This window comes from Ornithorhynchus anatinus, chromosome X4 (assembly GCF_004115215.2).
Source record: "Ornithorhynchus anatinus isolate Pmale09 chromosome X4, mOrnAna1.pri.v4, whole genome shotgun sequence".
Lineage (NCBI taxonomy): Eukaryota > Metazoa > Chordata > Mammalia > Monotremata > Ornithorhynchidae > Ornithorhynchus > Ornithorhynchus anatinus.
In genome coordinates this window covers 2835754-2860919 of record NC_041752.1, presented here as the reverse complement: position 1 = coordinate 2860919, position 25166 = coordinate 2835754, and the positions used below count along the sequence as shown (strand labels likewise).

Here is a 25166-nt window from a genome sequence, read left to right as displayed (position 1 = left end):
TCCTCGGCCTCCGTCCAAGCAGGCGCCTCATCCCCGGCCACACGGCCACTCCCCCCGCCCCCCACGCTTTCTTCCTGGGCTTCCCCGCCAGAGGGGCGTGGCTGCTCTGGTTCGGGATGGGGCCCCCTCCGCCACGAGGGCCTGGGAGATGGGAGATGCCTCGCCGCTTCCCGGCGGGATTTCTGACTGGCCGAGTAGGGCCGGGTCGGGCCGGGGGGTTGAGGGTAGGGAGGTGCCGGCCTTCGTCGCTCACCCGCTCCCGCTCTCACTCAATTCAAAGCGGATAGCGACCAGAGCAGCCAGCCCAACTCCCCACCTCCCCCTTCCCTGCCAAGCCTGGACCCGGAGTCTCCCCCCTCCCACCCCGCCCGCCGCTCGGATGCACCTGTGCGCATCGAATCTGGCCAACGGACCACCGGCAGCCAGCCCGCCCCCCCGGCCCTGTCTGCATGGCCTCCTCCTCCTCCTCCTCCTCTCCCCCTGCACTGCACCCCTCCCTCGCACGGCCCCGGAGCCGCCCCCCGCCCGGCTGACACCTCGCTCCTTCTCCCCCCGCCAGGGACCAGCAGCACCAACACGGTCGGGGGAACGGCCCCCAGCCAGGCCCCGCCGGCCCAGGCCCCGCCCGCCGCCACGTCCGCCAACGCCGCCGCCGCCGGCCGCAAGGGCACCTTCACCGACGACCTGCATAAGCTGGTGGACAACTGGGCCCGCGACGCCATGAACCTGTCCGGGCGCCGGGGCAGCAAGGGACACACCGGCTACGAGGTGACCGGCGCCGGCCCCCAGCCCGAGACCCTCCTGGCCGGGGGAGGGCGGGGGGTGCCCCCGAGGGGCCGGGGGTGTCGGGGGAGGGAGCCCGGCGGGCACGGGGCTGCCGCTTCCACTCCCGCCTCCGCCCCCTGCCTGCCGGGCGACCTCGGGCAAGCCGCTTCCCTTCTTTGGGCCTCCTTACGGCGGGGCTTCGGCGCCCGTCTCCCCTTCCCCTTGGACCGTGGCCCCCCGCGGGACGGGGACCGGGTCTGAGCCGATGAGCTGCGCGCGCGTCCCGGGGCTCAGCGTGGCGCCCGTCACCCGGCGAGCCCCTGGCGGAGGAGCCCCCTGACGCCGACTGTCGTTGCAGGGCCCGGGCATGGCGAGGAAGTTCTCGGCGCCGGGTCAGCTCTGCATCTCCAACCTGGGCGGCTCGGCCCCCATCTGCACCGCGTCAGCTACCTCTCTGGGCCACTTCGCCAAGGCCATGGGCCCCCCGGTGCCGGCACCGCCGCAGTACGGCTTCCCGGGGGCCCCGTTCGGCGCCCAGTGGAGCGGACCCGGGGGCCCCCCGGCCCAGCCGCCCCTCAGCCAGTACCCGCCCGTGGGGACCACCTCCTTGCAGAGTTTCAACATCGGCACCCTGCAGAAGTCCATCAGCAACCCCCCCGGCTCCAACCTGCGGACCACCTAGCCCGGCCCCGGGGCCCCGCCGGGCCCGGAGAGCCGGGGGGACGACGGCCGGCCGGACCCGGGCCGCCTCCGGCCGGCGGGGGGACCGGCGGCGGTTCCCGCCGAGGGGGCGGCCCTCCCGGCCGCCCGCCTCCGGGGTCGGGCCGAGGGGGGACGGGAAGAGGGCGGGAGAGGGGGAGAGAGGCGGCTCCTGCCGGGGAGGGGGCGACCCTCCCCGCCCCCGCGCCCGGGGTGCCCCTGCTGTCCGCCGACACCCCCCTCCCTGCCCCGCGGGCCCCCGAACGGGCAAAGCTTAGCCCCAGCATGAGGCTTCCGAGCTCCCCTTTTCCCACCCCCCGGCCCCGGCCCCCTCCCCTCCCCGAGCATCCGGGCGGGCAGAGAAGCCCTGGGGGTTGGACCCGACCCGAGCGAGCGGGTGGGTCGGGGCGTTCGGGGGAGGTCGGGCGTTGCAGCCTCGCTCCAGATAGGTCATTACCGCTTTAAGGAAAAGATATTTACGGCTTGGACGGCAGCGTTAGCGATTGAAACCGTTCTCGGAAATCCGGCGGGTTTCCCCGCAGCCACCTCCCCGGGCCTCGGGTTTGGACGTGGAAGCACTGTGATGTAGAAGTGGCGTCGGACGACGGTAGTTGAGACGAAGAGTGGATTAGGAAGGGTTTGAAAACGTTCCCCCCCGTCCCCACGCCCCTCCCCAGTCACGACCCAAAGCTAGCTCTACCCTCGTACTTATTGGAGACACTTTAACTTTTTCTTTGGTATTTCCATTGTATTAGATAAATAAATGTGAATGTAAAATTGTACAAATTACCAAACTTGAATACGCGTCCGTCCCCCCGCCCCTCCTCCTCTCCTCGTCCCCCCCCCTCCCCCCAACCCAGTATTGCTTGCTGGATATTTTAGTGCCTTGAGCCCTGTTGCTTCTGCAGCTCGTGCCCCCTCCCCGGCAGCCCCCAGCCCGGCCGAGGGACAGCAGAGCGAGGGGGAAGCCGGGGCCTCTGTGCAAGTGTAACCGTCCCCCGACCCCGCGGGTCCGGAGAAGAGAACCGGAGAGAGCAGTTGGGGGGCGGGGAGGGGAGGAGGGGAGCGGAAGGGGCAGGAGGAGGAGGATGCAGATGGGCAAGTGGAAGGGGCAGGAGGGCTGACGTAGCCAAGTTGGGTGACAGGGAGCGGTCCCCTAGATGGGGGGACCCGCGGTGGAGCAGGAGGAAGTCAAGTGTGGATCGTTGAGAGTGCGGACGAGGCTGAGGGGGGAGGGCGGTTGTGCTTGAGGACCTGCTCCCCGTCCCATCCCCTTTGCCCCCCGAGGAGGGCGAGAGCCGCACGGGCGGGACGCCGGGAGCTCTTCCTTTCTCCTCCGGGGCGGAGGGAGGCGGCCCGGGGGACCCCTCCCCCGACGAGGCCTTCCCTCACCTGGGGGGGGGGGGGGAGGACACCCCCTCTGGCCCCGGCCCCCCTCGCCCTTCCCTATTTAAAAAACAATTTCTCGCTCAGTCACGATCCCGCAGGCAGACCAGTATTACGCGGTTCCCGGGGCCGCCGATCTCCCCCTCGCCCGGCAACTCGGGCCCAAGCACTCGTATCGGAGAAGGGCCGAGGGAGCCGGGCTCCAGTCGAGGGGAGGGAGGGTCTCGGTGGCCGGACGGAGCCGACCTGCCGACGGTTGAGGGCCGAGCGGGGGGCGATGGGAAGAGAAAAGAAAGGGGGGTGGGAAGATCTCTCCCCCCGGCCCCAAGGCTCCCTAACCAGTGTCGGCAGCAGGGGCCGGCGGTTCGTGCTAGTGGTGGGATCCGTCGGGAGGTCTTCTCGCTTCCAAAGTGACTCGAGAACCGGTTTTGTTTCCTGTTGATTTCTTTATTTTCCCTCCTGTGGATGAAATAACTGAAAGCCTAGAGGAATAAACTAATGCTACTGAACTGTTTAAATTATTTTGTGTTAATAGTACACTTTGCGTATCTTTTTCCACATTAAAGAAACCTGTTTCTGACTTGGCGCCGTTTGCTTTCCCTCATTTGTGTTGCCTGGGGGCCGCCGCCCCCCAAGTTTGGGCCGTGGGAGGGAGGTTGGGGGGGCTTCCGTCCCCCACCCCGTCGGCCACCTGGACGGGAACTGTGAACTTTGCACCGACCGGGGGCGCGGGGCTTCTCGTGCGATTGCGCTTCGTTGCTGCCGTTTACCTTCTCTGTAGACTGACTTAATGAAACCCTTCAATAAAGCAGACCTGCTTTCGTTGAGCGCCGCGGGCCTCATTTGCAGCGGATTCTCCCGCCCCCGCATAGGAATCCCCCCCCCCTCCTGTTTTTCCCCTCCGGGACCCCGGGTTTGGAGCTGGATTCCGCTTCCGGCCCAGCCGGCCAGTCCACGGAAAGGAAGCAGGTGAGCGCGTCCGCCGTGCCACGGCCCCGTCCCTTTGGAGGAGGCAGCCGTGCTCAGCGGACGCTTTTGCGGTGACCCCCGGTGCCCTGCCGGGCGGGCCGGTTTCCAGGTGACCCTTCCTAGCCCAGACGGCGCCAGCTGCCTCGGCGGCTGGAGCCCTGGTATAGAAGGGGCAGGGGGCCGAGGGCGGGAGGGGTGACGAGAACACGACTGCAGGCCTCACCCCTCGGGGTGCGGGTCATAAAATCAAACTCGCAGCTTTATTCCATTTCTCCCCGACAGCCGGATCCAACCAGCGAGGAAGGCGGGAGCCCCGGCGGGCTCGGACCACCCGGGCCGGGAGCGGGGCCGCGCGGGGAGAGAGGACCGCGCCGGGGCTTTAGGAAGGGTCCATCTTCCTCTTCTTCGGGCCCTGATTAGCGGCTCCTGAAGAGACGAGGGGAGGCCGGTGAGGCGAGGCGAGCCGCCCGGGCTGCGGGTGAAACCCACGCGGCGGGGAGGGCGGAGGGGGTTACCGCCGCCCTGCCGCGCCCGGTACCTGGCGGGTGGTGGCGGGGATAGTGGCCGGTTTCGTGGACGGCGTCGGGTAAAGTCGGCGGCCCGGGGTTGAGGCTGCCGGGGACCGGGGCCGGCGGGGGGAGATCCTCCACCTCCACGCTCGCCCACATCTCGGGGTCATCTGTGGAGACCCCCGGGTCTGAGAGCCGAACGGCGGAAGCCAATGTCTCCGCTCGGGGAGGGGACGTCTCCCGCCGGACTGACCGGGCCCGCTTCGAGGGAGACCGAGAGAGAGAGGCCGAGCTCCCCCGGCGGGGAGGGTGAGGGCCGGACATGTGGACGGACCGGTGGCCGCCAGCCGACTTAAACCCCTCCGCCCTCCCCAAGACTCTCGCCCGTGCCCCAACACGGTGGGTGGGACCTCCCACGTCCCCCTGGACGGCCCGCTGCTGACCTGCCAGGAACTCCTCTTCCGACACGGATTCCATGGAGGCGGCGACGACGGTGGCCGCGGGAAGGCTTGGCTTCGGCGGGGGAGCTGGTAGCCCTGTCCCCCGGGGGGCGCAGAGAGAGCGGGCGGGTGTCGGACATAGGGAGGGGCGGAGGATCCCCGGGGCGGAGGAGGAGGGACGGGCCCGGCGGGAGCCCCTCCGGGACCGTCAGGGCTCACGACGTGCCTTTGCGGCCTGGGGGCTTGGGGCAAAGGAGGCCGGGCGGCGCGGTCCGAGGCAGGCAGTACGGCCCGATGGGGAGTGCGCTCCCGGCTCAGCCCATCGGCCGTCTGGGGCCTAGGGCAGGTCTCTGCCCCTCTGGGCCTCCCCCTCCTCGTCGGTAAAATGGATTCCTCCCTCTCCCACGCGCAATTGTAATGAAATAACGACGCGGAGGTCGTCCGGATGCAAGGGATGACTGTCATTCCCGGTGCCCTGTCCCTGTCCCCTCATCCCCGCCGCCCCCGGGTCGGCCTACCACCGTTCGCGGCCCCCGACCCCGAGGGGTCCGCGGGAGAGCCTGCTTGCCGCTGCCTCTTCTCCATCTGCTCCCGGAACTGCCGTTGCAGCTGCTTCTGCCTCAGCTTCCGCTGGCACGTGGCATCCTCGGCCGTGGCCGAGGCCACCAGGCTACTGCTCCGGGACGGAGGGGAGGGCCCGGGCTCAGGCCAAGCCTCCCATCCTTCCCCACTGCCTCCCCGGCTCCCCTCCCGCAGGCTCGGCCCCCCAGGGAAACGGGAGCTGGCGGCACCGAGCGAGGTGGGGGAGGTGTCCACAGAGTTCAGACGGAAACTCCGCCTCTTCCAAGCGCTCGGTCCAGCGCTCCGCACATGGTAAGCTCTCGGTAAATCCCACCGATGGATGAATTCCAGTCAGTCTGGTCAGCACGGCCGGGATTTGGCCGCAGAGGGGGGAAGGTGGAGGTGCCAGTCCCTTACCCGGAGGCTGCGCCGGAGTCCGGCGGTTCGCGGGTGCAGGACGTCTCCGGAGGGGTCGGCGTGCGGGAGGAAGAGGAGGGGGCCGGGGCCTCGGCGGCTGGCAGGGGCCGGCCGGGCCAGGCCCGGGAGCAGCTGCTGTATCTGGCCCGCTCCACCAGCGGCTCCGAGTCCCGCCTTTTGGCGTTGCTCAAGTCCAGCTCGGGAGGCGGCTGGAGGGAGCAGCAGAGACAAGGCGGCGGTCTTTGAACCCCTCCCCCTCCCTGGGGGGTCCAGGAGGGGACTCTTTCCAGTACGGTAGACTCCCCAGCCCCGCGCCGGCTCCTCCGCTCACCTGATGAGGAAGCTTGCTCAACGACCTGAGATAGTCCCGATCCAGGATGCAGTTCCCCAGGGCATTCCCGAAGCATCTGGTGACAGACAGGGGTGGGCGGAGGCGGGCGGGGGGCAGCCGGGCCCGACCGCAGGGGCCCGTCCAGACTCACCAGCACGGACGCCCGCGGCCGGGCTTCCGGACCCCGGGGATGCCGGCCAAGGAGGGCACGGCGGCCGTGCCCGATCCAGGCCCGAGAGGATCGAGTTCCCTGGGCGTCGGGGAGAACCTAAGGGGGCCCGGGCCGGGGGGCTGACCTTCCGTGGTTCGGGGTCTCGCGCGAGCTGCGGCAGCCTCACCTGAGGGCCCGCTTCAGCCCGTCCGTCACGGCCTCCTTCCTCGCCTTCTCTAAGGACAAGGCCTTCGATTTGAGGCCCTCGCTGACGCCGTAGCCCACGTCCTCGTGGTACGAGCCATCCTGCGGGCGAGACGGGGGCCTGAGTCCGGGAGCCGAGGGGCTGGAGGGGGGCGATCGGAGCCATCCTCCGTCCGGGGACCCCGGGGCTGGGGCGGGCTGGCTGTCCCGGGGCCCGAAAGGTGCCCTCCCCCGGCCCGAGCCTCGGCGTCCTCCACTCGCCTTCAGCTGGACTTTGACGAAGGCGCAGACCCCGACGGAGAACCTGCCGTTGTTGAGGTCGACAAAATCTGGGGAAGCAGGAAGGAGAGGGGATCCCGCTGGGTGGTGGGGGGTCCGAGCCTCCGGTAAGGATTTGGGGAACGGGGGGAGGCGGAAAGCGAGCCCCGTCCCCTACTCACCCACGTTCTGCTGGGTGACGGAATGAGCCCAGCCGTTGTAGCCGAACATCTCGTTGGCCAGCCCGATAACCCGGTGGCCCTCGATGTAGCACACCTGGGGTTGGGGAGGGAGGGAGGGGGGAAGGAAGGGGCCGAAGTCAGAGGGAGGCTTACACCCATTCCCCTCCGTTCCACCCGGCCCCGGCCCCGCTCCCGGGAAAGGCTGCGAGTTCCGGCAGGCTGAGGACCTCCTCCCCCCTCGGCGCCCCCCACCCCCGGCCCTCGCCCGCCAGGCGGTGGGCACCATGGGCCACTGGGCCCGATGAGCTCGCCCACCTTCTGTCCGTTGGCGGCCTGCCGGCTGTTGATGTATTCGGGGCCCAGCCTCCGGCGCAGGGCTTCCTGGATGGCCTGGTACTCGGCGGCCGTGTACTGGTACTGCGGGCCCCACCGGGACCGGGCCGGGCGGGACGTGAGCCCCTCCACCCCCCTGCTCCCGCGGCACATCCCGCCCCGCCGAGAGTCCACCCTCCTGGGCTGGAGCGGCCAGGGATGCTCAGGAGCCGGGGCGTGGTGGGGCGGGGATGGATAGACAGTCCTTCCCCACCGCAGCCACCCCCGGGCCGCCTTTCAGGGCTCTCCCTGTCCCCATCTGGTCTTCCCAATTCGGATGGCGGGTTGGGGCCGGGGAGGTGGTGGTGATCCACGTAGCGGGACCCAGGGGAGGCGGAGGAGACAGGAACTGATGCCCGGGCCTAGGGGCTCGGGGTGGGGTGGAAGATCTGGGGAGCTGAAGGAGCCGCCCACTAGGCTCCCCGAGCCTAGTGCAACGGGCCCAGACGTGGGGGGGGGGGGGCGGGGTGATCGAGCAGGACCCACAGAGGGGACGGAGGAGCCGGGAGCTGATGTGGCCATCCGTTAGGGCCCAAGGGTGGTGGGGGTGGAGTGGAAGAGCAGCAACAACCTACCTGCCCGAAGCATAAGGTGGCATCTCCGGGCCGGGCCGGCTGACTGTCGAGGCTCTCCCCGCTCGCTCCCCGACTCCCGGACATCGTTGGCTCGGCTATGGAACGCAAAGCCGGGCGTGAGGGTCTCCGTGACGGCTGGCGGGAGCGGGGCCGGACCCCGGGCAGACCCGGGTCAACCAAAAGCCAACTAGACAGCCCCCCACGTCCACGGTCCCCAACCCCGGCTGCGATCCGAAGAGCCCACGGGGCCACTTTTGTTTTTTCCTTCGGCCCCGGCTCCCCGTGGGAGGGCGGGGGACTGCCGCCGTGATCCCCACAGCTGGCTGGCCAGCGCTTCGGAGGTGGAGGAGTGGAAGTCAAGTCCCTGGAGGGCCGGGGGAAGGAACGAAACAAAGCCAGCGGGAGAGGGAGAGCCCTTTTTGTCAGCTCTGTATTGAGCGCCTGGAGGAATGCCATAGAGCGGATGGAGAAATGGGAGCAGGGTGGGGAAAACGGGATTTTGTCCCACAGTCTCCCTGCAAACCGGAAATCTGCTCCATTTTCTCACGTGACACCCAACCCCCTGACCTTTTTGTTCGGCGACCGAACCCACGGCCACGAGAGGAGGAGAAGCGGGCGCTGCACCCAGGCCGCCCCGACCCCTTTGGAGAGGCAGAATAATAATAGTAATAATAGAACAATTACGGGGCATGGAACGGTTGATATTTAATCCACTTTCCTGGCCCGTTCCGACGACTCCGCAATCCACCTGGAGGGCCACTGTGGAGCACTGACTCCAAGCGTGCTGTGGGCAGGGAATGTGTCCATCATATTGTTATGCTGTACCTTCCCAAGCGCTTAGTACAGCGCACGCAGTGAGTGCTCAACAAATACCACTGATCGAATGACTGATGGAAAACCGCAGCAACGGAGATGTGGCCAGAACGCCACGCCGGGAGCCGGAATGCCAGAATTCCAGCCTTCCTATGTGATCCTTGGTCAGTGATTTCGACTCTTCCTAGAAGAGTCGGTCTCCCTTTGGGTAAAGTAGGAAGGAATTGAACTCACGACCGAGCGAGGACACCTGTTCTTCCCACCTCAGGCTGTGAGCCTCATTTGGGATTGTGTCCCAAATGACTGTAGTATATCCTCCCACAGTGCTTAGCACAGTTAAATTAGAAAGGACCACTACTATTAATAGCAGTAGAGAAGCAGTGTTACCTGGTGCATTCGGCAAAGGCCCAGGAGTCAGGACTGGGCTTCTAATCCCAGCTCCGCCACTTGTCAGCTGTGTGACCTCCGGCAAGTCACTTTAACTTCTCTGTGCCTCAGTTCCCTCATCTGTTAAATGAGAACTAAGACTGTGAGTCCCGTGTCGGGTCCGTCCGTCCTTGTATTTACCTCAGCGCTTAGTACGGTGCCTGGCACACAGTAAGCGCTTAACAAATACCACTTCAAAAGAGCAGTAGGGCTTCTTCCAACCCCGTCCTCTTTCCGGTGGAAAGAGCACGGGCTTGGGAGTCGGACGGTCATGGGTTCTAATCCTCACTCCTCCACCTGTCTGCTGGGTGACCTTGGGCAAGTCGCTTCCCTTCCTCTGGGCCTCAGTTCCCTCACCTGTAAAAGGGGGGATGGAGATGGTGATCCCTATGTGGGACAGGGACCGGGTCCGACCCGAGCTGCTTGTATAATAATAATAATGTTAGTATTTATTAAGCACTTACTATGTTCTAAGCGCTGGAGTAGATACAGGGTCATCAGGTCGTCCCACGTGAGGCTCACAGTTAATCCCCATTTTCCAGATGAGGTCACTGAGGCCCAGAGAAGTGAAGTGACTTGCCTACAGTCACCCAGCTGACAAGTGGCAGAGCAGGGATTCGAACCCAAGCCTCTGACTCCCAAGCCCGGCCTCTTTCCACTGAGCCACGCTGCTTCCCCTGTATCATAATAATAATAATGTGGGTATTTGTTCAGCGCTATGTGCACAGCACTGTTCTAAGTGCTAGGGGAAATACAGGGTCATCATGAGGCTCCCCATTTTCCAGATGAGGTCACTGAGAAGTGAAGTGACTTGCCCCCGGTCCCACAGGTGGCAGAGGCGGGATTCGAACCCATAACCTCTGCCTCCCAAGCCCGGGCTCTTGGGCCTGAGCCACGCTGCTTCCCCTGTCTCATAATCATAATGTGGGTATTGGTTAAGCGCTACGTGCAGAGCACTGTTCTAAGCGCTGGGGGAGACACAGGCTCATCATGAGGCTCCCCATTTCCCAGCTGAGGTCACTGGGAAGTGAAGTGACTTGCCCCCAGCCCCACCGGTGGCAGAGGCGGGATTCGAACCCATAACCTGACTCCCAAAGGCGGGCTCTTTCCCCCGAGCCACGCTGCTTCCCCTGTATCCACCCCAGCGCTTAGTAGAGCGTCTGGCACGTAGTCAAGCGCTTCACAGACACCATTACTGTCAGATTAAGGGGCGGGTTGGGGGCCGCGGGCTTGAGGCCTCCCCCTAGGCCTGAGGCGCCCATCTTAGACGCCCTTCGCACTTACCGCCAACCCCGCCAGCCAATCACCGCCGCCCTGCCGCGCGGAGCTTGCCGGGAGGGCGCCAATGGCCAGAGTCCAGTGCGCATGCGCGCGGGGCGGAGCCCGCCAACGGCCGCCCGGGCGGCGGCCCCCGCCGCAAAGCACTTCGGGACGGAGCTGAGGTCAAAGGGGGCGGCCCCGCCATAGGCCCTATTTACTGAGCGCTTCCGGTGGGCGGCGCGCTTGGGCGAGGCCAAAGCCTTAACCCACGGACGGTACAGTGATAATGTTGGTATTTGTTAAGCGCTGGCTGGGTGCAGAGCACTGTTCTAAGCGCTGGGGGTGAGACAAGGTAACCAGGTTGCCCCAGGTGAGGCTCACACTTCATCCCCATTTTACAGATGAGGGAACTGAGGCCCAGGGAATAATAATGTTGGTATTTGTTAAGCGTTTACTAGGTGCAGAGCACTGTTCTAAGCGCTAGGGGAGATACAGGGTCATCAGGTGGTCCCACGGGAGGCTCCCAGTTCATCTCCATTTTTCAGATGAGGGAACTGAGGCCCAGAGAAGTGAAGTGACTTGCCCACCGTCACACAGATGACAAGTGGCAGAGCCGGAATTCGAACCCAGGTCCTCTGACTCCCAGGCTCACAGTTCATCCCCATTTTACAGATGAGGGAACTGAGGCCCAGAGAATAATAATGTTGGTTTTTGTTAAGCGTTTACTAGGTGCAGAGCACTGTTCTAAGCGCTGGGGGAGATACAGGATCATCAGGTTGTCCCACGTGAGGCTCACAGTTCATCCCCATTTTACAGATGAGGCACAGAGAAGTGAAGTGACTTGCCCACAGTCACACAGGTGACCAGTGGCCGAGTGGGGATTCGAACCCATGACCTCTGACTCCCAAGCCCGGGCTCTTTCCACTGAGCCATGCTCTGCACACAGTAAGGGCTCATTAAATGCGATTGATGTTTGGAGTAACATCCACGTTTGGGAGTGAAACCAACAGTGACATTAACAGAGGTGCAGAAGACAAACACTTCCCTAGACTTTATAATGGGGAGAAAGGAGTTATAGGGGAAAAAAATATTTATAATGCATTTAAAAAGGACGATTTTTCCAGATATCTTTCAAACCAACATCTTGATTCCATGGATAATAGTGGAAGTGTTAATTCGTCATATTGAGCAGCCAAATCAAATTAAGTGAACTGTTTGCTTTAGGGTGTGTGTTAAGCGCTTACTACTAATAATAATAATATTGGTATTTGTTAAGCACTTACTCTGTGCAGAGCACTGTCCTAAGCGTTGGGGTAGATACAGGGTAATCAGGTTGTCCCGTGTGAGGCTCACAGTTAATTCCCATTTTACAGATGAGGTAACCGAGGCCCAGAGAAGTCAAGTGACTTGTCCATGGTCACACAGCTGACAAGTGGCAGAGCCGGGATTTGAACCCATGACCTCTCGCTCCCAAACCCGGGCTCTTTCCACTGAGCCACGCTGTAGTGGAAGTATTGTTAACTCATCATATTGAGCAGCCAAATCAAATGAACTGTTTGTTTTAGGGTGTGTGTTAAGTGCTTAGTAGGGTGGGTACGAATTAATTAGGTTGGACACAGTTCTTGTCCTGCAATGGGTGAGAGAACAGATATCCCCATTTTACAGTTGAGGAAACCGAGGCACAGAGAAATGGTCACCCAGCAAGCAATTGGCAGAGCGGGGATTGGAACCCAGGTCCTTCGGACTACCAGGCCCGTGCTCTCTCCATTAGGCCACGCTACCTCTCTTTGGACATAAGTGGAGATGTTTGTTCACTCGCCACATAAAGGAGCTAAATCAAAGTAAATGAACCGTGAGAGAATTAGGAGGAATTTGCAAGTCGATGTAAATCTATTTAGTCAGTGACGGGGCTGCCTGATTTTCCAGCCTTCCAGAAGGGTCCTCGGGTTAGAATTAAATTCTGAAATGAAAGAAACCATGTCCCAGAGTTTATTCTGGCTCAGGGGACCTCACTCTTGCAAAGCCTGCATCTCCCACGGGCGTCAGGGGCAGTGCCAACTCCCAGTCGATCAATGGTATTTATTGAGTTCTTACTATGTGCAGAGCACTGTATTAAGTACTCGGGAGAGTACAATACGACAGAATTAGCTGACATTTTCCCTGCCCGTAACGAATTTATACTGTCTCATGGTTATAACTTCTGGTTTGAGGGTTGGGGACCAAGCTAAGGACCAAACCAGAAAAACAGCCCTCCCAGGAGTGAGCAGGTGAGTTTAAGGATGAAAGGAAGAGCTTCCTGGTCCTAAGTGGAGGAAAAAACTGGAATGGCTGCTGCCTGGAGGCAGGGGCTGGACCGGATGACCTCTCAAGGCCCCAGCCAGCTCTAGGACTCTGTGATTCTACGCTTCCACGATTGCCCCAGGTACGAATCTAATCATAATAATCATAATAGAGTCATAATCACAGACCTCCGAAGACACCCGTACGGATTTCTGAAGCACTTTTCTCCCAAGGCACTCAAAGGGCTTTATAGACGTGCTCTCATTCCCTCTCGCTTCGGGCCAGAGAGGTGGCGGTTTATTATTGATTCCCCCCGATTAGACCGTAAGCCCGTCAAAGGGCAGGGACTGTCTCTGTTACCGATTTGTACAGTCCAAGCGCTTAGTACAGTGCTCTGCACATAGTAAGCGCTCAATAAATACTATTGAATGAATTATTAGCTCACACAGAGCCCAGTAGCTGTTGGCCCAATACCCACTCCTAACCAGGAGGCATCTCCGTCTTAAACCATCATCTCATTCATTCAATAGTATTTATTGAATGTGGGAATAAATCCTCTCCTCTAGATCACCGGGGGCTGGAGTTTGAGGCCTAGTGTGAAACAGTGTGGCCTAGTGGAAAGAGCACGGGAATCGGAAGACCTGGGTTCTAATCCCGACTCCACCGCTTGCCGGCTGAGTGACCTGGGGCAAGTCACTTCATTGGGATTCGATTTCCTCAACTGCAAAAACAGGGATTCAATCCCTGATCTCCCTCCTACTTAGACTGTGAGCCTCATGTGGGACAGGGACTGTGTCCGACCTGCTTAGCTTGTTTCTACCCCGGTGCTTGACATAGAGTAAGCGCTTAACCGGTCTCTTAAAAAAAAATTTGCGCCCCGGAATTAAAAATCTGTGTTTCCGGATGGCGGGGTCAGCAGGATGAGTTGTATAGGCTTTAGACTCTTTAGGCTCTTTATAGTTTCAGCTCCCCCTCCCCTCGTCATCGCCCCGACTCACTCCTTTTGCTCTACCCTCCCTCCCCCTGCCCCATAGCCCTTGGGTCTATATGGACATTTCTACAATTCTATTTATATTAATGCCTCTTTTCTTGTTTTGATGTGTATCTACCTATAATTCTATTTATTTCTATTGATGCCTGTTTACTAGTTTTGATGTCTGTCTCCCCTCTTCTAGCCTGTAAGCCCTGTGTGGACAGGGATGGTCTCTATTGCTGAATTGTACTTTCCAAGCGCTTAGTACAGTGCTCTGCACGCAGTAAGCGCTCAATAAATATTGAATGAATGAATGAGTGAGCTATTGCAGGTCTCCAGCCTCTCTGTTACCTCCCACCCTCTGGACGCCGCCCCTGAAGCAGGACCAGGGTTTTCCGTCCCGGACCGGGGCTGGGGGACGGACGACAGATTCACTGCAAGCGTTAAGAGCATCCGAAGGCGGGAAGACCAGAGACCACCCCCCGCCCCGAGAGGATGCATGTGCAAGCGTTTGTTCTGGACCCGAGGAAGAGTAACACACCCAACTTGCCTTTACTTCCTGCCCTTTCCACCGCCCACTCCTCGACCAGGAGATAAGATGCTTTGAGTATACAATGCCAGCGTTCCCTACGGAAAATCTCCCTGCTGCATTCTTTCAATAGCTGTCATTCCAAAGCTCCCACTGCCCGCAAAGGCGGAGGGACCAAGCCAGCGGGGGATCTGAGGTGCCCTGCTTAGGCCTGGCAGGCAGCTTGAGGAATAATAATAATTATTATAGTAGGAAGTGCCTGCTATAATAATAATGGCATTTGTTAAGCACTTACTATGTGCTGGCCACTGTACTAAACACTGGGGTAGATACAAGAAAATTGGATTGGACGCAGTCCCTGACCCACGTGGGGCTCACTGTCTCAATCCCCATTTTACAGATGAGGGAACTGAGGCACAGAGAAGTGAAGTGACTTGCCCAAGGTCTAACAGTAGACATTAGTGGAGCCGGCATTAGGATCCACAGCTTTCTGACACCCAGGCCTGGGCTCTATCTACTAGGCCAGGCTGCTTCCCAGTAAGTACCAATACTGAAATTGAGAATTTATTATTCTCATCAGTGGTATTTATTGAGCGCTTACTGTGTGCAGAGCACTGAATTGAGCGCTTGGGAGAGGACAAGAGTTGGCAGACACGTTCCCTGCCCACAACGAGCCTACAGTCTAGAGGGGGAGATAGATATTAATATAAATACATCATTTATAATCTATAATTGAAGAATTGAAGATGAACCCTTCAGCTTTTCCATCTATGCATCTTTACAAATCTTTACTTGTGTAAAGATTTCTTGCCTTCCACATATTCATTCATTCAATAGTATTTATTGAGCGCTTACTATGCGCTCTGCACTGAAAATATCTGACTCCAGTTACTCTATTGGCTTCGTAGGGGATGAGGAGGGGGAAGGTGGTGGATCCCAAGTTTGATCCTTTCCTCTGTGGCCAGGCCAGGAATTCCGTGATGCCGTTTATGTTGTACTGTCCTCTCCCAAGCGCTCAGTACAGTACTCTGCACATAGTAAGTGCTCAATAAGTACAACTGACTGATTTTCCTTCCTCTCTGCTCCCTTCCCGCCTTGCACTCATTCCCAGTAAAAGTTCTTCGTGAGCCTTTCAAATTGTTTTCACCTGCGGGCAGCAGGCCAGATCCTCGGTGGGGCGGGGGGGGGGATACCAACTAATCGATGGTATTTATTGAGTGTTTACTGTGTGCGAGCACTCACTGCTATGGTATTGAGCACTTACGGAAGGCGGAGCTCTGTACTAAGTGCTTGGGGGAGGACGGTGGAACAGAGTTGGTAGACACATTCTGTGCCCACAAGGAGCTTTTGGTCTGGAGGGGGAGATGTTTGATAGGTGTTGATAATGTTATGATGAATCCAAACTTGGCAGACTTGGTATTTATTAACACTCTAGTAAGCACTCAATAAATACCACCAGCTGATTGATAAGAATCGCATCATGGAAAACCTTACTGGGGCATCCAGCTGGCGACGACTTCCTCCCTCAAGGAAATAGGACGGCTGCAGCCAAGTTTTTGTTTCTTGTTAAGCGCCTATTATGTGCCAGGCACTGTACTAAGTGCCGGAGTAGGTACGAGCTAATTAGGTTGGACACAGTCCTTCTCCCCCAGGGGGCTCGCAGTCCTGATCCCCATTTTACAGATGAGACCACTGAGGTCGGGAGAAGTAAAGCGACTTGCCCAAGATCACACAGCAGACAGGAGGCCGACTGGGATTAGAACTCAGGTCCTTCGACTCCAAAGCCCGGGCTCTTTCCACTAGGCCTTGAGGCTTCCATCCCACCTAATGATAATTTGATATTTGTTAAGCGCTTACTATGTGCCAAGCACTGTTCTAAGCGCTGGGTAGATTCAAGGTAATTAGGTTGTCCCTCATGGGGCTCATAGTCTTAATCCCCATTTGACAGATGAGGTCACTGAGGCCCAGAGAAGTGAAGTGACTTGCCCAAAGTCACACAGCTGATAAGTGGCAGAGCCACCGGGATTAGAACCCACGACTTCTGACTCTCAAGCCTGTGCTCTTTCCACTGAGCCACGAGTAAGACTAAGGGCTCTAGACCGGCAACTCCTTGTGGGCAGGGAAGGTGTCCGTCATTCTGTTACACCGTCCTCTCCCGAGCGCTCAGTTCAGTGCTCTGCACACAGTAAGCGCTCAGTCAATTCGATTGACCGACTGGTTCGATCAAAGCCGGTCAGGCTCGGCCAGCGGGGAAGCTGGGAGCCGTCCAGGAGAAGGCTCGGCCGTTCCTGGAAGTGGAGACGGTGATTCAGAAGGTGGAGTCTTTTCCTCCTTAGTCAGGGCTGACTCAACGTCCCGGCCTATTTTGTCAGGGCCGTTCCACCGGCGGAGGTTCCCCAGCGGAGGGGATTGGAAGGCGAGGAATCGGACCGGAGCCGCTGGCCTGTTCCTTCGGGAGCCAGGATGGATCGGCCGGTCAGTCGGTAGCGTCCTGGCCGGGTTCCAGGGCCAGAAATCACATTCTGCCTCCGAATCCGCCGCCCGCGGTTTCCGGGGGATACGTGATTCTTTTCACTTCCTGTCCTCGTCTATTGTGCGGTGGCAGCTGCTTCGCAGACCACGGCCGGGCTCGAGACGCTCCTGAGCTAGCTGCATTTCAAGGTGGGGGGATGGACGGACAAAATTCTGACCTCGGCCCCTTAGTGGAATAGGGCCAGAACAGAATCGGCGTCGGGGCCGACTGTCCCCCAGGCCCGAGAGAAACGGGAGAAACACTGGGGGCTAGTATTCATTCGTTCGTTCATTCAGTGCTATTTACTGAGCGCTTACTGTGTGCGACTACCAGGAGAAGCAGCGTGGCTCAGTGGAAAGAGCCCGGGCTTTGGAGTCAGAGGTCATGGGTTCCAATCCCGGCTCTTGCCCCTTGTCAGCTGTGTGACCGTGGGCAAGTCACTTCACTTCTCTGTGCCTCAGTTACCTCATCTGTAAAATGGGGATTGAGACTGGGAGCCCCACGTGGGACAACCTGATTCCCCTGTGTCTACCCCAGCGCTTGAAACAGTGCTCTGCACATAGTAAGCGCTTAACAAATACCAACATTATTACCATGGACTGCCCCAAAGTCAAACAAATGGACTTTAGAGCAAATTAAACCAAAATGGTCTTTGGAAGGCCAGATGACTCGACTTAGATGAGCGTATTTTGGACACATCATCGGGAGGACTCATTCTCTGGAGAAAACACTCATGCTAGGAAAAGTCCAGGGAAAATGTGGAAGAGGCAGCCCGGCAGCTAGACCGGTAGAGACCGTAACGACGATGACCTTTAGAGAGGTTGCGGATTTTGGCGGAGGACGGGACGTTCTGGAGAAAGTATATCCGTGGATTCGCTATGAATCGGAAATGACTCGAGGACACTTAATAATAATACTGTGGGCAGAGCTCTGTACAAAGCCCAGAGAAGCAGCGTGGCTCAGTGGAAAGAGCCCGGGCTTAGGAGTCTGAGGTCATGGGTTCTAATCCCTGCTCCGCCACCTGTCAGCTGTGTGACTGTGGGCGAGTCACTTCACTTCTCTGTGCCTCAGTTACCTATCTATGAAATGGGGATGAAGACTGTGAGCCTCACGTGGGACAACCTGATGACCCTGTATCTCCCCCCAGCGCTTAGAACAGTGCTCGGCACACAGTAAGCGCTTAACAAATACCAAGATTATTGTTAAGCCTAATAAAACAGTAAACAGTGACATTCCCTGCCCACAACGAGCTTACCGTCTAGAGGGGAGAGAGCACAGGGGCCAAAGGATATGGGTTCTAAATTGGGTTCTGTCACTGCTGGGTCTACCCTAGCGCTTAGAACAGTGCTCAGTACATAGTAGCGAGAAGCTACTCGAGAAGCAGCGTGGCGCAGTGGAAAGAGCACGGGCTTTGGAGTCAGGGCTCATGAGTTCGAATCCCAGCTCTGCCACTTGTCGGCTGTGTGACTGTGGGCAAGTCACTTAACTTCTCCGTGCCTCAGTTCCCTCATCTGTAAAATGGGGATTAAGACTGTGAGCCCCACGTGGGACAACCTGATTCCCCTGTGTCTATCCCAGCGCTTAGAACAGTGCCCTGCACATAGTAAGCGCTTAACAAATACCAACATTATTATTATTAGTAGTAGTAAAGAGAACAGGGCCGGGCCAGCTTCAGGGAACCGTGGCCCGCAGTGCGCATGCGCGGGGAGAGGAGGGCCAAGCCGGAGCGGTCTCGGGGACGCGCGGGCCCGAGCGCGCATGCGCGGGGGGAGGAGGGCGAAGCCGGAGCGGTGGCGGGGACGCGCGGACGCATGCGCGGAGAGAGGAAGGACAAGGCGGAGGGGTCGCGGGGACGCGCGGACCCACGCGCGCATGCGCGGGGAGAGGCGGCCCAAGCCGTAGCACTCCGGGGACGGGAAGGCGCACGCCCCCGGCCCGGCCTCCGTGACCTCTAACCCCTGGTTCTCCCCACCCGAGGGAGGAGGGAATCGGTGGCGGGGATCCTGACTATTATAATTATTATGGTATTCGCTCAGTGCTTCCTATGTGCCAAGCACTGTTCCAAACGCTGGGGTAGATATAAGGTAATCGGGTTGTCTGGGGGGCGCACAGTCTTCATCCCCGTTTTACAGATGAGGTCACTGAGGCCGAGAGAATAATAATAATGATGGTATTTGTTAAGCGCTCACTATGAAAAAAGCACTGTTCTAAGCGCTGGGGGGAGATACGAGGTGATCAGGTTGTCCCACGTGGGGCTCACATTCTTCAACCCCATTTTACAGTTGAGGCCCAGAGAAGTGAAGTGAGTCGCCCAAGGTCACACAGCTGACAGGCAGAGGAGTGGGGATTAGAACCCATGACCACTGAGTCCTAAGGCCCGGCGCTTCCCATTGAGCCACGCTGGGTGGGGGGCGGGCCCGAGGTCATAGAAGGGGCGGGGCCTCTGATTTGGGGGCGGGGCAGGGGGCGGAACCTCGGGTTGGGGGCCATGCGATTGGGGGAGGCCGCAGGGGGGCGGAGTCTAGGGGTGAGGGTGTGTCATGGGGGGCGGAGCCTCGGGTTAGGGGCGATGTGATGGGTGGAGGCGGAGGGGGCGGAGTCGCGGGGGAGGGCGTGTCTGGGGGCGGGGCATCGGGATGGGGGCGTGTCCCGGGCGGGACCTTGTCTTGGGGGCGGGACCATAGAACACCGGAGGGGCGGGGGCCAGAGGAGGGGGCGGGGCATCGCGATGAGGCGTGTCCGGGGGCGGAGCCTCGGGAGGGAGACGAGGCCATAGGAGAAGGTCGGAGGGGGCGGGGCCTCGGGTTTTAGGGGCGTGGCCAGAGGAGAAGATCGGAGGGTCGGGGCCAGATGAGGGGGCGGAGCCTCCGACTAGGGGTGTGTCCGGGGGCGGGGCCTCGGGCTGGGGGCGATGCGATAGGCGGAGGCCGGAGGGGGGCGGAGCCTCGGACTGGGGGCGTGTCCAGGGGCAGGGGGCGATGCGATTGGATGAAGGCCGAAGGGGGCGGGGCCTCGGACTGGGGGCGCGTCCGGAGGGGCCGGGGGCGATGCGATTGGTGGAGGGCGGAGGGGGCGGGGCCTAGGGCTGGGAGCGATGCCATTGGTGGTGGTCGGAGGGGGCGGGGACTCGGGGCTGGGGGCGATGCGATTGGCGGAGGGGGCGGGGCCTAGGGCTGGGAGCGATGCGATTGGTGGAGGGCGGAGGGGGCGGGGACTCGGGGCTGGGGGCGATGCGATTGGTGGAGGGCGGAGGGGGCGGGGCCCGGGCCCGGGGGGCGGAGTCCGCGGGGGCGGGGCGGTGACGTCAGCGTGCGGCCAGGCCGGGCGGCGCTGTGGCGGTGCGGGAGCGGCGGCGGGAGCGGGAGCGGGAGCGGCGGCCGCGGCCCCCCACCTTGCGGTTGTCGTTGTGTCCCCGTCCCGGCGGACCCCCCCCCCCCCCATCGCGCGGCCCGGAGCCCGGCGGGGAGCGGCGCGCGGGGCCAGGTGAGGCCGACCCTCCGGGCGCGGCGGGGCGCGGGGGGAGGGGGAGGGGCGGGCGGGGCCCGCTGACAGTTGGGCGGGGGCTGCGGGCCGCCCCTCCCCCCTCCCCCCCCCCCAACTACACGGGCCTCCCTTCCTCGGGCCCGGCCCCACCGCCTAGGGCAGTGCTGCGCAAATAGCCCCCGATGGATCGCAGCCCGTCAGGTGCCGGCGGGCGGGGAGCGGCTCTCACCACTGGGCTCCTCGGGACTGGCCCGAGCGCTTAGGGCAGTGCCGTGCACACGCCGAGCGCTCAGTAAATAGCCCCGATGGATCGTAGACCGTCAGGTGCCGGCGGGCCGGGAGCCTCTCTGTCCACTGGGCTCTTTGGGACTGGCCCCAGCGCTTAGGGCGGTGCTCCGTACACGCCCAGCGCTCAGTAAATAGCCCCGATGGATTGCAGACCATCAGCTCCCGCTGGGCAGGGAGCCTTTCTCACAACTGGGTTCCTAGGGACCGGACTGAGCGCCTAGGGCAGTGCTCCGCGCAGCGCTCAGTAAATAGCCCCGAGGGATCGCAGACCGTCAGATCCAGGGTCATCAGGTTGTCCCCCGTGAGGCCCCCGGTCTTCATCCCCATTTCACAGATGAGGGAACCGAGGCCCGGAGAAGCGACTTGCCCACAGTCCCCCGGCTGACAAGCGGCGGAGCCGGGATTCGAACCCATGACCGCCGACTCCCAAGCCCGGGCTCTTTCCACTGGGCCCTTGGGTAGATACAAGTTAATAAAGCAGGACGCGGTCCACGTCTCTCCCAGGTGGGGCTTTTTAGGCCTTCCATCCCCATTTTACAGGTGAGGGGATTGAGCCGCCGAGAAGCGACCTGCCCGAGGTCACCTGGCAGACAAGAGGCGGAGGCAGGACTCGAACCCAGGACCCTCTGACCCCCAGACTCCTGCCCTCTCCGCTAGGCCGCACCGCCCCCGGTGCGGATGCCTTCCCTCCAGGAGTTCACTGTCTGCCGCGCGCCGAGCATGCTGATAAACGCTGGGGAAAGCGAAATGGTCATTAAAACAGGAACTTGTTCTCCCGGATCTTGCAGTCTAGCGGGTGCAGAGCACTGAACTGAGCGCTTGGCAGAGGACGGGATCGCTGCCTTCGGGGAGCTTGTGCTGGGAGAAGCAGCGTGGCTCAGCGGAAAGAGCCCGGGCTTCGGAGTGGCAGGTCATGAGCTCGACTCCCGGCTCTGCCACTCGTCCGCTGTGCGACCGTGGGCGAGTCACTTCACTTCTCTGGGCCTCAGTTCCCGCATCTGGAAAATGGGGACTAAAAGTGTGTGAGCCCCACGTGGGACGACCCGATGAGCCTGTATCTCCCCCAGCGCGTAGAACAGCGCTCGGCACCTAGTAAGCGCTTCACGAATACCAACGTTATTGTTACCGGAGAAGCAGCGCGGCTCAGTGGAGAGAGCCCGGGCTTGGGAGTCGGAGGTCGTGGGTTCGAATCCCGGCTCCGTGCCTCACTGACCTCATCTGGAAAATGGGGATTAAAACTGTGAGCCCCACGTGGGACAACCTGATCTCCCTGTATCTCCCCCAGCGCTTAGAACAGTGCTCGGCACAGAGTAAGCGCTGGACAGATACCAACATTATTATTCCCAAGTACAGAGCTTTGGAACTAAGGGTTTGGGAGAGTCGGGAGAGCAGGAACCCGTGATGCCTGCCTTCAAGAAGCTTCTGGTCTGCTCTCTGTGGAACACTGTACTAAGCGCTTGGAAGAGTGGAAGAGAGCTGCTCCACCCGCTCCCTGCCCTCATTCATTCATTCAATAGTATTTATCGAGCGCTTCCTATGTGCAGAGCACTGTACTAAGCGCTTGGAATGGGCAGATCGGTAACAGAGACAGTCCCTGCCCTTTGACGGACGCACGGTCTAATCGGGGGAGACGGACAGACAAGAACAGTAGCAATAAATAGAATCAAACCCTCCAGGAGCTGACAGTCTGCTCTGTGCAGAACACTGTACTGAGCGCTTCAGAGAGGATGAAACAATAGAATTTGATAGAAGCATTCCCCGCTCTCCCCCCATTAGACCCTGAGCCCGTCATTGGGCAGGGATTGTCTCTTTCTGTTGCCGAATTGTCCATTCCAAGCGCTTAGTACAGTGCTCCGCACGGAGCAAGCGCTCAATAAATACTCTTGAATGAATGCCTTCAGCCAGCTTACAATCTAGCAGGGGAGACGGACCTGAAAATAAATTACGGGTCTAAAATAACCCACTGGAGCTTGGAGTCAGTTAAACGGAAAAAGCTTAATTGGTTAAAAGCCCGAGGGGCTTCTTTTATCATTCGCGGCTTTGGCCAGACTTTTTTTCTCAGACGGAATATATCGGCATCTATCGCTCCTGACAGACTCACCCCATTTCCGAGAAAATTGTTTATCTTCGGCCAGGATCAGGTGCTGCCCATCTTTAAATGGGTCGCGATCGATGGTATTTATTAAGCGTTTACCGTGTGCAGAACCCTGGACTTGACCGCTTGATGCAGTTCAGGCCGCTGAACCCTCCTGGGCCCGGAGGAAAGGGAGAATTTATTTTCCAGGGAATTTTTGGGGCTGTGTGTGTGAGAGCTTTTGTTTGATTTATGTGTCCGTTAAGTGCTGGTGAGGTGCCAGGCACTCTACTAAACGCTGGGGTCGATACAAGGTAATCAGGCGGGACACAGTCGATATGCAGCTTGCGGCGCGCAGTCTTAATCCCCATTTTACAGAGGAGATCACTGAGGCACAGGGGAGCGAGGCGACGGGCCAGAGGTCACACGGAGAGGCGGCGGGGCCGGGATTAGAACCCAGGTCCTGCTCGTGTTGTGACCGATTAGCTTTGTTCAGATCTAAGTCCAACAGGTTAATCTGACCGCGGGAAAGACGAACGGTCCTGGCGCGGATTTCGCCGTTTTCCGATCGATGGGTCGGCGTTCTGGGGGGCAGAAATTGGGTTGCGGGGGAGGCAGGTGTTCGTCATCCTCTCCTCAGCGCCCGCCTGCCGTGGTAGATGCCATCGGGATAACGGTTTGAACTCGGAGTAAGGTCTTTTTGGGTGAAAACCTGCTGGTACCGAAATAACCGGGGGAGTCCTTTCATCTAAGCCCGAAGAGGACACGACGCAGATGTCACTTTCGCTCGAGGAGGTGTGAGCCGTTGCCTTTTCTGCTTCGGTTCCAGCTACTGAACGTCACCGAACAAATGAGAGCGGGCGGAGGCCGAGACCCGTTTACCTCAGAGCCCCCCTCCCGGTTCTCGGCCTCTGAGCCGAGAACTTGGGGTTCCCCCCTCCCCAGAGTTGCCTTTCCCTCCCTCGAAGCCGTCTTAAAAATTCACCCCGCGACAGGTCATATCTATATCTGCACGGTATTTAAACTCTGGGTTAGATCCCGGCTAATGAGGTTGGACACGGTCCCTGTCCCACGAGGGGCTCGCGATCGTTAAGACCGGGAGCCCGGCGACGGGCAGGGATGGTCTCTTATCTGTGGCCGAACTGTACATCCCAAGCGCTTAGTACAGTGCTCTGCACACGGTAAGCGCTCAACAGATACGATTGAATGAATGAATCTTCATCCCCATTTGACGGACGAGGGAATGGAGGCCCAGAGAGTGAAGCGACCGGCCCAAGGTCACACAGCGGACAAGTGGCGGAGCGGGGGATTAGAACCCAGGTCCTTCTGACTCCCTGGCCTTGTGCCCTGTCCACTACGCCATGGTGCGAGCTTGGGAGAATACAATGGAGCAATAAACGGCACATTCCCTGCCCAAATTGAATTTACATTCTAGAGGAGGAGATTACATCGATGAGGATCTAAGTGCCGTGGGGTTGGGAGGCAGGGGGGTGACTATCAAGTACCTAAAGCAGCGTGGCTCAGTGGAAAGAGCCCGGGCTTGGGAGTCCGAGGTCATGGGTTCGCATCCCGACTCCGCCACTTGTCAGCTGTGGGACTGTGGGCAAGTCACTTCTCTGGGCCTCAGTTCCCTCATCTGTAAAGTGGGGATGAAGACTGGGAGCCTCCCGTGGGACAACCTGACGACCCTGTATCTCCCCCAGCGCTTAGAACAGTGCTCTGCACCTAGCGCTTAACAAATACCAACATTATTAGGTTGTCCCACATGGGACTCACGGTCTTAATCCCCATTTTACAGATGAAGTAACTGAGGCCCAGAGAAGTGGAGTGACTCGCCCACAGTCACACAGCTGACAAGTGGCAGAGCCGGGATTCGAACCCCTGACCTCTGACTCCAAAGCCCAGGCTCTTTCCACTGAAGCAGCTCTGATTTCTGTACGGAGTAGCCCGTACCTGTTAATCCCGGGTCGACCCCAGTGCTTAGCGCGGGGCTCGACACAAGGCGCTTCACAAGACCCCCTCGCCGTTATTACTGTCGCTAAAGAAGGTGCTCTATTTTGATTTTCAAACGATGCCACCGCCTGTGACTATATGAGGATACTAAATGATCTTTTCTCTGGGCTGGTGGGAAAGCAAGCCGGAATCTGGGTTGATTTGCGGTGAAGCTTAGAAGGAACCTAAATGAAAAATTACCGTCACTGCTCTTTCACAGTCCAGATGTATTGTTCGAGGGTCTTTTTAAATGGCTGAATGTCTACCAATTTTTTTGAAAATGTATCTGTTAAGCGCTATGTGCCAGGCACTGTACTAAGCGTTGGGGGGGGAGATAAAAGCCAATCAGGTGTCCCCACAAAGCCTCACAGCCTTAATCCCCATCTTCCAGATGAGGTCACTGAGGCCCAGAGAAGTGAAGTGACTTGCCCAGGGTCACACAGCAGACAAGTGGCAGAGCCGGGATTAGAACCCAGGTCCTTAGCCTCAGATCCCTTCTACTTAGAAAAGCAAGCCCAACGCTTACTACAGTGCTTGGCACGCAGTAAGCAAAGTTCCTCGGGGACAGGGATGGTGTCTTCCAACTGCTTAGTTTAGTAGTGATAATTTTGGGATTTGCTTTCCAAGAAAGTTTCCCGGGCGTCGGGTTTAGGAAAGTTTCCCAGCTTGGTCAGAAAGCTGGGTCTCCTCTGCTCTTTTAATGACAGTTCAATCAGT

The 25166-nt window shown here is 59.6% G+C and overlaps 3 protein-coding genes across 16 annotated transcripts in view; 2 read left to right on the top strand and 1 right to left on the bottom strand.

Moving 5' to 3' along the window:
* Positions 1–3431, top strand: part of WNK1 (WNK lysine deficient protein kinase 1) — a 138729-nt gene extending 135298 nt beyond the window's left edge. The window contains 2 exon segments of the mRNA XM_039910677.1: positions 560–768; positions 1124–3431. Of these exon segments, the coding sequence (XP_039766611.1) occupies positions 560–768; positions 1124–1447 (533 nt within the window). The 3' untranslated portion in view covers positions 1448–3431.
* A 629-nt stretch (positions 3432–4060) lies between these two features.
* Positions 4061–10423, bottom strand: RAD52 (RAD52 homolog, DNA repair protein). Of its 4 annotated transcripts, none has more exons than XM_029054245.2 (12): positions 10343–10423; positions 7820–7914; positions 7188–7289; positions 6873–6966; positions 6694–6791; positions 6416–6534; positions 6078–6153; positions 5747–5955; positions 5287–5441; positions 4772–4864; positions 4358–4498; positions 4061–4245 (listed from the first exon to the last, which is right to left on the bottom strand). In XM_029054245.2, the coding sequence occupies exons 2-12, from the start codon at positions 7901–7903 to the stop codon at positions 4199–4201; spliced, it is 1218 nt and encodes a 405-aa protein (XP_028910078.1). In that variant the 5' UTR covers positions 7904–7914; positions 10343–10423; the 3' UTR covers positions 4061–4198. The 4 variants fall into 4 exon arrangements, with proteins under 4 accessions (XP_028910078.1, XP_028910080.1, XP_028910079.1 ...); XM_029054247.2 differs by having other exon boundaries at positions 6694–6761; XM_029054246.1 differs by lacking the exon at positions 10343–10423 and adding an exon at positions 9020–9055.
* A 9602-nt stretch (positions 10424–20025) lies between these two features.
* ERC1 (ELKS/RAB6-interacting/CAST family member 1) overlaps positions 20026–25166 on the top strand; it is a 255436-nt gene continuing 250295 nt past the window's right edge. For all 11 annotated transcript variants that reach the window (XM_029054283.2, XM_029054280.2, XM_029054282.2 and 8 more), the window contains exon 1: positions 20026–20095. The gene's annotated coding sequence lies outside the window, so the exon portion shown is untranslated. The remainder of the gene's footprint in view (positions 20096–25166) is intronic.

Coding starts and splice junctions, on each gene's coding strand:
- RAD52 (XM_029054245.2), bottom strand. CDS start 7,903: ATGTCCGGGAGTCGGGGAGCGAGCGGGGAGAGCCTCGACAGTCAGCCG. Junction 6,154..6,415: donor GGGCTGAAGCGGGCCCTCAG/GTGAGGCTGCCG, acceptor GTCTGTCACCAG/ATGCTTCGGGAATGCCCTGG. Junction 5,442..5,746: donor GACTCCGGCGCAGCCTCCGG/GTAAGGGACTGG, acceptor GTCCCGGAGCAG/TAGCCTGGTGGCCTCGGCCA.